The 13,124-nt window shown below is 35.9% G+C and overlaps 1 protein-coding gene across 1 annotated transcript in view; it reads left to right on the top strand.

Moving 5' to 3' along the window:
• Positions 1-13,124, top strand: part of rev3l (REV3 like, DNA directed polymerase zeta catalytic subunit) — a 105,321-nt gene that overhangs the window by 50,411 nt on the left and 41,786 nt on the right. Inside the window, exons 5-8 of the mRNA XM_052585847.1 lie at positions 4,166-4,286; positions 4,375-4,469; positions 9,382-9,486; positions 9,593-9,677. Coding sequence (XP_052441807.1) covers positions 4,166-4,286; positions 4,375-4,469; positions 9,382-9,486; positions 9,593-9,677 — 406 coding nt within the window. The remainder of the gene's footprint in view (positions 1-4,165; positions 4,287-4,374; positions 4,470-9,381; positions 9,487-9,592; positions 9,678-13,124) is intronic.

The following is a 13,124-nucleotide window of genomic DNA, read 5'->3' as shown; positions in this document are numbered from 1 at the left end:
TACGTAGTGCTCTCCATATTCTTTCCGAGCATTCGGTTTCTGTGAATGCCTTTCTTGATGCATGTAAAGCAGAGATGTGTTTTGCCACCCACTCACTTTTCGTTGTGCCCTCTAAAGCTGGGGGCTTGTCGGTTAACACAGAGGGCAGGTTGGGATTCTGTCCAAACACCAGTTGATGGGGAATGTAGCTGTGAACATTTTGCATGGTATTCTTTGCCATAAGATCCCAGTCCAATGAAGTGTCCCAGTCACAGCCGTTACTTGACTTCACTTTCATTATGATCTCTGAAAGTGTTTTATTGTGTCGCTCTGTAAGACCATTGCTCCACAGGCTGTATGCTGCTGTTGTCTTTATTTTTATATTGAAGTTTTCTGCCATGTCTCTAACCTCATCATTATTAAATTATCCCCCATTGTCACTAAACAGTTTCTGAGGTGGACCATGGACACTTATCCAGACATGGACAAAGTGTTTCACTATTTCAGAGGACTTCTTCATGGTCAGTATGCTGCCTGCACTAAATCTTTTGAACTGGTCAACAATAAGGAGATACCACACACCTGGTTCAAGTTCATGTAGATCTACTGCAACAGTTTCATTGTACTGAGAAGCTTGTGGTAGACCAACAGCAGGCTTTGGTTTGGTCTTACTGTATCTTTGACATGTTACACATTCACTCACAACTTTCTACATTCTACATTTTTATTTCCTGACCTAGTAAGAAGTCTCTGCAGTCTTTCAGCAGAAGCATGACCAAATTGTCTGTGAAGCTTCATCAGCATTTTGTGTTTTTCTGCTAAGCTAATTTTGTCTGAAATTGTCAGTATTTCCTCGGCACACTGACTTTGTACATCCGCTTTTGTTCCTCAAGAGTGACATCTTCAACAGCTACCAAGACACAGTCATCACTTTGAATTATTATTTTTTTTTATTGTCCATAATGTTTACACCGTAATGACCAGAGCTTGTAAAGTCAAGTTTTACAGGTTGACTGAACATTACCGCACTGTCATTTTCCATATCTAGCACTGTCCCTGCTCTTTTAATGGATGCCTTGCTTAAGAGTAGTGGAATGCTCGCTGGTACCACTTCAGTTTCAATATGACACCTAGTTTGTCCAATCTTTGCAGGAATTTTCAATTTTCTGTTGGAATAGACCACTTTCCATCACCAAACTTAAAAGGTCTGTGACTGTGAGTTTCTGTCTTCCTCATGTCTTTTATCTGATTTCGGCTTAGTTCAGCGATGTAGTTATTTATTCATTCCTGTCCACACACAGTCCGTGTGCATGCAGTGTCTATTATTGTTAAGCTAAAACACTCTGTCATGAATATTTCTGCTTCAGTGGGCGAATCTTTAATATACAGAGTAATGTTGCACTCCTCTATATCATCTGTTTTACAATCTTCAGTCAGTTTGACTTGTTCACCTCTGTGTGGACAGTCTTTGGCCCAGTGGAATGTGCTTTGACAAACAGCACATTTTGATCTGCGTCCATACCTGTCCAAAGGGTTCGTGCCAGGCAGTGGTGTCTTTTGCTGAACATTTTGTGACCATGGCTTGCTCCTTTGTCTTCTATGTTCTGTTACATATGCTGTTTCCTGATTAATCCCCACTGTCGAAGCAGGCTTTTCTCCGAAAATCCTCTTCAGTGCTGACTTCATTGACGCAAAATCCAAATCTGTACATGCTGTCAGCACTAACTGTCGATCTTTCACTTCCAAGCACGCAGTGTCCAGCAGTTTGAATGCCAATACTGCATCGGGAAGCTCCATCTTATATTAACGCATTCGTGAGTATCGCTGTTCAAAATTAATTATATAGTCTGTCATGGAAACACTGCTTTCTTTCATAATCTGATCAAAGCTCGAGTACGCCTCGTAAACTTGGTCCTTTTCTTCTTTGAGAAACAAGTCATCGAGTTTCGTAAGTAAAGAGTTCATGCCAGTGTCCTCATTCAGATCGTCTACCAGTAATCTCTCGCTCTTCCCGACAGCGCCTTTTTTTGAGGTCTGTAATTCTAGTCCAAATCCCGACTTCATTCTTCCAACTTTCGTATGGTTTTCCTTCATCAAAGGTTGGGGGTACTCTGTAGTTGCTAACCATCCATGCTTCCAATGTTATAATAAATGAAACACTTTTGAATCAATCAACATTCTCCATTTATTCCTCTTCAACACACTTGGTCACAACGCACGTTCAACAACAACCCCCCCCCCACAGCCCGGAACTTCATAATAAGAGTCCCTTTTTAGTTTCGATAAACGGGCATGTGACATAGCAGGAACATTTGGAGTGGCCAAATCAACAGTTTGGTACATTCTGGCAAAAAAGAACCCACTGGTGAGATCAGCAACATTAAAAAAAAAAGCCTGGATGTCCACTGAGGACAACAGTAGTGGAAGAACACTCTCCAGGGGTAGGTGTGTCACTGTCAAAGTCTACAACTTGTGCTCCTGTGGCTAAGTGGTAGAGCATTGCATTAGCAGCACAAAAGGATGTGAGATCAGCTCCCAGGGAACACACATACTGGTAAAAAATGTTATATTCTGAATGCACTGTAAATCGCTTTGGATAAAAGCATCTGCTAAATGCATAAATGTAAATATAAAATCAAGAGAAGGCCTTCACGAGAGTAAATACAGAGGGTTCACCACAAGGTGCAAACATTTTCGGCCAGATTAGACTTTGCTGAAAAACATCTATAAAAAGTAGTGGTGGGCATAGATTAATTTCACTGAATCTTGGAACTAATCTAGATTAATCTGATCTAGATTAATTCACAATGAGTATGCACAATGAGCACAATGAGTATGCACAATGAGCACAAAAAGTATGAGTCCGTGCTGCTTCTGCACCATGAAATGCACACGGACTGCATATGCACTGCAGACGGAGTATGTGTGAAACAGGCGTGTGACTTGTCGAGGTTTCCATTGGGAAGCTTCTTTAAAAGAAAAAAACAATTTCCCTGAAGCAAACACGGCGGCATCTTAGCTGCATCCATGTTAGCACGTTACGTTTGATGTGGTAATTTCACAGTAGGCATACACACAGGCTCGTTCTCACCCCCTACAGATTCTGCTAGGTATATATCCGCGCTAAAACATCAAGGTGAAAGTCATCATAGCTTGCGTAGTATAGACTCCGCTCCCAAACCAACTTTGAGAATAGATTAACAGAGATTTATTTTTTATTTTATCACCTGATAAGAGTCTCACGTTAACCCAGCACGTTAACGCCGATAACGGCCCACCACTAAAAAAAGCCAGACCACTTCTGGAAAAGGATTCTTTGGATGACTGAAATTAAGATCTACCTGTACCATAATGACAGAAAGAAAAAAGTATGGAGAAGGCTTGAAACAGCTTATGAACCAAAGCATACAGCATCATTTGTGAAACAAGGTGGAGCAATGTGATGGCATGAGCATGTATGACTTCCATGACACTGGGTTACTGGTGTTTAGTGATGATTTGACAGAGAAATGAAGCAGCCGGGTGAATTCTGAAGTGTACAAATATATACTATCTACCCATGTCCAATCCAATGGAGCTGAGTTGATTGAATGGCGTTTTATAATACAAATGGACAATGACCCAAAACATACAGCAAAAATAACTCAGGACTTTTTGAAGGTAAAAAAGTGGATTGTTATAAAATGGCCAAATCAGTCTCCTGATCTCAACCTGATTGAGCATGCATTTCACATGCTAATAACTAAACTAAAAGGCTGTAAAAACCCGCAAACCAACAACAACTGAAATCAGCTGCAGTAAAGACCTGGCGAAGCAACAGTCTCTGTTGATGTCCACAAGCTCCAGACTTAAGGCAGTCATTGCCTGCAAAGGGTTCTAAACAAAATATCAAAAAAAATTTCCAATTACATTTGAGCCCCTCAAAATGTGAGGCTTGTTTAAAACTGGTTATAATTCCAAAAATGTTTATGGCTTTTTTTTTTCAACCCCCTGAATTAAAACGGTCTGCACTACAATTCATTTTGATCATTTCATTTTAATTCTATTCTGGTGGCACACAGAACCAAAACTATGAATTTTGTGTCATTGTCCAAATAAATATGGACCTCACTGTAGTTTTCAAATGATTACAGGTACTCTTTGCCTACACCTTCACCTTTATTAATGCTTGTTTCTGATTCTGTAGTAGGAGAGCATATGTCAAATAGAGGGGGTAACTGCAGCCCATATAAGTATCCCTGCACGTCTAAACTCAGTGATGGCGGGCTGAGTGATACAATGCGCTGGGAAGATGACAACATACCAAGGTATGTCTGTGTTTTTGCTATACATCAATACATACCAGTATTATATGGCATTTTTACCTTTTTTAATGTGTGGTATGTGTTTTTGCAGTTCTCTGATTTTAGAGGAGGTGGAACGAATGAGTGTCTGTGAGCTGGAGGTTGATGCCGTGGCTGCTGATGTTCTCAACCGCCTAGAGATTGAGAGTAAGAATTGGGTGGTGTGTGTGTGTGTGTGTGTGTGTGTGTGAGAGCAAATCCCTGTCTACACTTGGGTAATAACAACCACAATTGTAATTGCATAAATCAAGGGATTTATAATATGGCCAAGCAGAATAAGACATTTTAATTACTAATAGACAGCCAATATGCTAGTAATACAGTAGGTGGACAACCTAAATTAACTGTAATTCAGTCGCGTGTTAAAATCATTTGTGTAACTACCGCCCGGCGGCACAAAGTGTTGGATTGCGAAATGAATGTAATTGTAAAACTTTTTTTTTACTTGAATTTAAATACTATTAAACTAACTTTAAAATCTCAAGGAGTTTATATATTAAAAAGGATAAAATGTCACAGTGCATGTTAAATAGCCTAAATGAACTTGTGTTAACAATATAATTAGAATTTAAAGTTGTGAACTAAAATATAATTTCAACAGCATGTGAATAAATAAAATGCATACTTTTCATAACATTTAATTATTCATAAAATTCATAATGTTTCTGGAGTTTGGATCAGAACTATTCAGTCTCTATTTAACAGCATTAGCTCAATGAAATACTCACACACACACACGCACAAACATATATATAGTACAGACCAAAAGTTTGGACACACCTTCTCATTCAAAGAGTTTTCTTTATTTTCATGACTATGAAAATTGTAGATTCACACTGAAGGCATCAAAACTATGACTTAACATGTATATATAATATATATATAATGTATGTATATATATATATATATATATATATATATATATATATATATATATATATATATATATATATATATATATATATATATATATAAAATGTGTGTGTATATATATATATATATATGTATGTGTGTATGTTTATGTATGTGTGTATATATATATATATATATATATATATATATATATATATATATATATATTTATATATTTATATATGTATATATATATATGTGTGTGTGTGTGTGTGTGTGTGTGTATATATATATATATATATATATATATATATATATATATATATATATATATATATATATATATATATATATTTTAGTGGTTTTATTGGGCGATAAAAAAAATATCGCCGTTAATCTATTCTCAAAGTTGGGTTGGGAGCTGGGTCTATACTAAGCAAGCTATGATGACTTTCACCTTGATATTTTATATAACCGACTGGCTGAGGCCAGCCTAACGGACAGCGACACTGAACCGAGCTCTCTTCTGCGAAGTTCTCCTCAAAGTCCTTCCTGCACCGGAACGAACAAATACAAATCGCAGTTTGAAACAAACAACAAGATGTGAAAGAGCCCTAATCAGTACTCGCAGTGTTCAGGGTTCACGCAGAGAAAGGCTTCTCGAGACGCTAAAAATAAGCGTTTTCAAGCGTTTTGATCAAAACACTTAAACATCGAATTATTTTTGCTCTAGTGCCGACAAATACATACGAAATATGTCAAAATATCCACCTTGGGAATTATGCTCGAAAAAATGCCTAATTTAGTTACTGGCTGCTGTAATGTTAATCCAAGAAAATGGAAATAAAAATCACTCACTGCTCTTGACTACTTTGTAGTTTTAACAGTCAAACCAAAAATTATTCAGACACCAGATATATTTTTTTATATATATAGCAAAACTGTAATAATGTGAGAAATGTTGAAGGTGTCTGAATAAATGTAGGTTTCATTGTATATTTAATTTTTACATTGAAGACTATCCAGTGCTTTTTTACATTTTTAATTATTTAGTTTCTGTACCTTGACACCTACAAACCTGAAAAAACCTTAAACATTGTGTAAATAGCACAAATAAATAAAAATAAACGAACATACAAATTAGACAATTTCAAACAGGGCCCACTGGTACAACCTTCACCGGGTCCCCGCTTGTGCAATGTGGAATTAGTTTACAGCTTTTTCAAGCAGTTTGTGATGCATTTTGGAAACAGGAGATGTACATTTCTAATGCCCCATCTAGCTTGATAAACCCCTTCTCAAAGACTTACTGTTTGTCAGTTTTATTTGGGTAACACACACACATTCTGAATGCTGTCGGCAGAATTCGAATGAGCCATTTTAATATTAATAGTCCAGCCGTCCAGCCTTCATTTGAGTCCAGCCGTGTTTGATTGGACTTGATTAGGAAAGCCACACACCTGTCTATATAAGACCTTACAGCTTACAGTACATGTCAGAGGTCAAAGGAACTGCCTGAAGAGCTCAGAGACTGAATTGTGGCAAGGCACAGATCTGGCCAAGGTTACAAAAAAAATGTCTACTGCACTTAAGGTTCCTAAGAGCACAGTGGCCTCCATAATCCTCAAATGGAAGACGTTTGGGTAGACCAGAACTCTTCCTAGAGCTCTCCATCAAGCCAAACTGAGCTATCGGGGGAGAAGAGCCCAAATATCACTGTGGCTGAGCTCCAGAGATGCAGTCGGGAGATGGGAGAAAGTTGTAGAAAGTCAACTATCACTGCAGCCCTCCACCAGTCAGGTGGCCCGACAGAAGCCTCTCTTCAGTGGAAGACACATGAAAGCCTGCATGGAGTTTGCTAAAAAAACACCCGAAGGACTCCAAGATGGTGAGAAATAAGATTCTCTAGTCTGATGAGACCAAGATAGAACTTTTTTGCCTTAATTCGAAGCGTTATGTGTGGAGAAAACCAGGCACTGCTCCTCACCTGTCCTACACAGTCCCAACAGAGAAGCATGGTGGTGGGAGCATCATGCTGTGGGGGTGTTTTTCAGCTGCAGGGACAGGACGAATGGTTGCATTCGAGGGAAAGATGAATGCGGCCAAGTACAGGAATATCCTGGACAAAAACATTCTCCAGAGTGCTCAGGACCTGAGACTGGGCCGAAAGTTCACCTTGCAACAAGACAATGGCCCTAAGCACACAGCTAAAATAACCAAGAAGTGTCTTCACAACAACTGCATGACTATTATTGAATGGCTCAGCAAGACCTAATTGAGCATCTCTGGAGAGACCTGAAAATTGAGCAATTCCCCAAATCCAGGTGTGAAAAACTTGTTGCAATTTTCCCGAAAACACTCATGGCTGTATTAGATCAAAAGGGTGCTTCTACTAAATACTGAGCAAAGGTTCTGATTACTTAGGACCATGTGATATTTCAGTTTTTCTTTAATAATAAACGTGCGCAAATGTCAACAATTCTGTGTTTTTCTGTCAGTATGGGGTGCTGTGTGTACATTAATGAGGGAAAAAAATGAACTTAAATGATTTTAGGGAATGGTTGCAATATAAAAAAAAGGGGTGAAAAATGTAAGGTATCTGAATACTTTCCGTACCCACTGTGTGTGTGTGTGTGTGTGTGTGTGTGTGTGTGTGTGTGTGTGTGTGTATCTATGTCCCATTTTGGGGACGTTTTTTGATCTAATAAATATTTCGATATCATCTAATTAAAACAGTAATGGTTCCTGTGCAGTTTAGAATTATTGAAATTGATTTAAGTAATTTCCAGGAAATGCATGGAAAAAGTCCAACACTGCTTTTTTATTTGCACTAATTTCATTTATAGAATTACACTCATTTACATCACACACTCACTACTGCGTTGTAATATAAGAGATTTAAGTAAATCAACATGATTCCCTTTGGCTCACCGGTTCCTGCGCAGTATTAAAAAAAGTAGATATTTTCCTTAAGTAATTTCTGGTAATTTCTTTTTCAGGTCTGGAAAATTATGGAAAAATATTTTTACTATTTGCCCTATTCAGTGTTCTAAAGTATAAATTTAATTTCTAAAAACAAGCGCTTTAAACAAAAAAGATAGCGTCAGACAAACTCTCAACAAAGCATTATCTACCTCTCTACATATGAGATAATAAAACAATAATAATTGTGTTAGTGACAATGAATGAATAACTCACTGTTTGTACAGACTATTAATGTATTAACTACAGTTTATAAACTATGAATTAACTATATAAACTAATAATTGTTGTGGATACTTAATTTATATAGTGAATATAAATTGTTAATCTAAAGCAGCGGTTCCCAATCCCAGTCCTCACTCCACCGTCATATACCTCTATAAATAAATACAATTTAAATTCACATCTTGCACGCTTTAATACCCTTTGAATTAAACATACAGTATACACTCTGGATGTAACTGGATGTACATGACCTATTTTTCAGTGGTATTCAGTATGACATTTGACTGTTTGATTTATAATTATATTGGCTCAAATGTGACCCTGGACCACAAAACCAGTCTTAAGTCGTAGGGGTATATTTTTAGCAACAGCCAAAAAAAAACAAAACAATGTATGTCAAAATTATTGATTTTTCTTTTATGCCAAAAATCATTAGGATATTAAGTAAAGATCATGTTCTATGAAGATATTTTGTAAATTTCATACCATGAATTATCAAAACTTAATTTCTGATTAATAATTCGCATTGCTAAGAACTTCATTTGGACAACTTTAAAGTCGATTTTCTCAGTATTTAGATTTTTTTGCACCTTCATATTCCAGATTTTCAAATAGTTATATCTTGGCCAAATGTTGGTCTATCCTAACAAACCATACATCAATGGAAAATGTGTATATTCAGCTTCAGGTTATGTAAAAAAATAAAAAATAAATGAGACGTGGTTTAGTGGTCCCAGGTCACAAATAAAAGTGCTTATACAGAATTTTTTTTTTTTTTGACTAATTGACTATTCGGTTACACAATTTTCGGTTTCATACTTTCCTAGAAAAAGCACTTTAAACTAATATTTGTTGTTGCTGTCATGTACTTTTACTTGATCGAAAAGCAACATGATAAAATCAACTGTGCACATTAAGTCTCTTTAAAGTTATGTTATTTATTTAGTAAGTTTCATGAGTCTGTTGTTGTTGTTTTGTTTTTTTTTCATTTTGTGTCCAGATCAGATTGGAAGAAACCCTGGTCTTCAGGCCATCTGGGATGATGAGAAACAGCGACGACAGGAGGGAGGTCAAAGTTCTCATATTGACATGCCTGAATCACAAGGTGAGACAAGATCTTCTATGGAAACCTTTTTTTATTTTATTTTTTTTTTTTTTGCAGCACCACTTTTAATATTATTTACCATGCTGTGCAATCGCTAATGTTTCAGATCGAGGCTTTGTAGAGTTTGCAGAGAGTGAAAAAATCTTCGTGAAGAGATTCAAAGAAATTCTCAAGGAAAATGAATTTGACATGTGAGTGAAGTTTTCCATACGTTTCTAATAAATGTGTTTTCCATCTCCTGGTTGGAAGCAAAATAAATAAATATGTGAAATTCTGTGTACAGTAGAAATTGAGGTACAAAATATCAATGCAATGTTTCAATCACTACCCATGGTCCTGACAGCTGTATGGAAACCACCTCTATGCAAAAAAATTAAATAGCAGTTACAACCATTTGTAACACTAGTGCAAATAATTGTATAATTTACCTTGCTTTAATCTTCTAATTACGTAAAGGGGGGGTGAAATGCTATTTCATGCATACTGAGTTTTTTTTATTTATTTTTTTATACTTTATTTATTTTTTTATGCAACACATGTAAAAGAACAGAACAGACAGGTCATTAGGGGTATCACAAACCATTATGTTGTTCATATACAGTTAACTTCATATCAGGGGTTGCTCTCCCAATGGTCTCGGAAGAGAAAGAAAGAAAGAAAATTATAATTAACAGAAAAAAAACAAAAACAAAAAAAAAACAGACATTGCAGTCAACTTACAATAACTCACTATGTTCCATCAATACTCCTATACTTTAACCATTTTGACCAGTACTTGTAAAATTTATCCATGTTTAATCTTAGAGAGAAGGTGAGTTTCTCCATGTCACACATATCTTTTACAATCATTATCCATTCTTCTTTTTTTGGTGGATTCTCATTCAACCATTTCTTAGTTATTGCTTTTTTACTAGCAACCAATAAAAGTTTGAGAAGGTATTTATCTTGAGAACTAAAATCAGTTGGTATGTTTCCTAAATATATGGTACCAAAGCTGTTCTCAATTTCAAATCCCAACATCAGTTTTATTTCAGTGATTACCTCTAACCAATAAGATTGAATTGCTGGACACTTCCAAAATATGTGAAAGTAATCAGCCATAGAACTATTACATTGTCTCCAACAGAGTGCAGATTCCAGATTTCCATCCTGTAAATATTTTCTTTTTGGAGTAATGAAAAATCTTATAATATTCTTCCATGAGAATTCTCTCCACTGACCTGAGCTAGAGGTAGTATACTGTGTTTTACAAATATTTAGCCATTCTTCATTGAGATTGTCATAAGAATATCATCTGCATATAAACATATTTTGTGTTCATTTCCTTTAAATTGGAATCCTGATATATCTACATTTTCTCTAATTGCTTGAGCCAGTGGCTCTATAAACAGTGCGAAAAGTGTGGGACTTAATGGGCATCCCTGGCGACATCCCCGTTCCAATGTAATTGAACTAGAGACATTACCATTTATTTTAATTTGAGCTGTCGGTAAATTATATAGTTGTTTAAGACATCCTTTATTGAAACCAAACGTTGCAATACCAGATACAAAAACTCCCGTCGCACGGAGTCGAAAGCCTTTTCAGCATCGAGGCTAATTACCAAAGATTTTGAATTATTTTTGCTCATGCTATCAATCAGAAATAATGCTCGTCTTACATTATCTTGTGTCTGTCTGTTTTTCACAAATCCTGTTTGGTCAGTATCAATCAGTTCAGGAATTAAATTTTCTAATCTTTTTGCAATTATCGAAGCATATAATCTGTAATCTATATTTAAAACAGAAATGGGTCTGTATGACCCACACTCCGTCTTATCTTTTCCAACTTTTGGTATTACTGATATAATAGCTTGTTTCCATGATATTGGTGTCTCTCCCCCTTTAAGAACATGGTTAAAACATTTTAAGAGCATAGGTTTTAATAATTCCTTAAATGTTTTGTACCACTCTGCTGGATACCCATCCCCCCCTGGTACTTTATTCGTCTTTAAATTTGATATGGCCCCATCAATTTCTGCTTCTGTAATTTCTTGTGTTAACAGTTTGTTTTGTGTTCGTCCTACTGATGGTAAGTCTATAGATTCCAGAAAATGTTCAATAATAGAAGGGTCTGCTGCTTCTGGTTGGGAATATAATTTTTTTATAATAAATTTCAAATGACCTTAGTATCTCTTCCGGTTTATAGCACTTTACATTGGATTCTGGATTTTTAATTTTGAAAACTGACCTTTCCATTTGCTGTTTACGTAGTTTCCATGCTAACATTTTTTTTAGCTCTGGGTCCATTCTCATAATAACTCTGTTTGATATATTTAAGTTTAGTCTCTACTTGATTATCCAGTATCTTATTTATTTGATGTTTTATTACTTTTATTTCTTCAAGAATTTGAGGTTTTTTTAATTCAATATGTTTTTGTTCCAGTGTTTTTAGTGTGCTTGATAAATCGGTCAGTACCTTCTGCATTTCTTTTTTTTCCCTTGAGGACCACTTTAAAAGTTTTCCTCTTAACACTGCCTTAGCGGCATCCCATAGAACACTTGGTGACATTTCCTCATTATTATTAAATTCAATGTAATCCTTAATTTCCTTTTTAATATATTCCATGCATTGGGGCTCATTTAAAAGACTAGTGTTCAATCTCCATATGGTGTTTTTGAATTGAACATCCAAATGGAGTCTTAAATACACTCCTGCATGATTTGAAACATCCCTAGTTCCTATATCACAGCCTATAATTCTATGCCTGTCTGAGTGGAGCATGAAAAAATAATCAGCCCTTGAACAGACTGTGTGAGGGTGGGAGAAAAAGGTAAACTGTCTCACAGATGGGTGGAGTTCCCTCCATATGTCAATCATGCCAGTTTCCTTAAGCATTTTTTTAACATACAAGGATTCACAATTTATCTTTTTTGTTGGATTTGAAGAGTCTAGGGTAGGATGCAACTGTACATTCCAGTCCCCTCCACATATAAGTGTCCCTGACACTTCAGAGATTATTAACTCAAATATTTTCTTAATTAGTAATTTATCCTGTCCTGGTGGTCTGTAAACGTTAAATAATGTTACTTCTTTTGAATCAAGGATCCCTTTAACCAGAATATAACGTCCTTCTTTGTCAGCTATTTGGCTGGAGACCTGGAAAGTCACCTTATTCGATATCAATATTGCAACTTCTCTAGCATGTCCTTTAGTGTAAGACGAATAAAAAGTGTTTCTAAATCCTAACCTTTTCAGTTTTTCATGTTCAGTTTGTTCTAAGTGAGTCTCCTGCCAAAAAATAATATGTTGGTTCTCTCTTTTCATCTTAGTTATAAGTTTACTTCGTTTGATAGGATTTTGCAACCCATTAACATTAAGTGAAATAATTCTATATTCTTGTTGTGACATTTATCATCAGGTATACTATCAAATTGTTACCCCTAAATGACCTTAACATTGTAACACAAGTAACGCAGAATAGAAAAGTAATAAAAAAAAAAAAGAACAATCAATAAAAACAGTAACTTCCATAGTCAAAGTAACTTCTATCTGGAAAGGAAAATCTTCGATTAACGAAGGGCCTCCCCTGTGCTAACTGATGATATAAATCAGTGCACGCTTTCCCCTCAACTCCCAGACATTACCGTTATTCATTT

Source organism: Carassius gibelio, chromosome B20, assembly GCF_023724105.1.
Source record: "Carassius gibelio isolate Cgi1373 ecotype wild population from Czech Republic chromosome B20, carGib1.2-hapl.c, whole genome shotgun sequence".
NCBI classification, from domain to species: domain Eukaryota; kingdom Metazoa; phylum Chordata; class Actinopteri; order Cypriniformes; family Cyprinidae; genus Carassius; species Carassius gibelio.
Note: the sequence above shows the minus strand (reverse complement) of the source record. Positions and strands in the feature narration are given on the sequence as shown.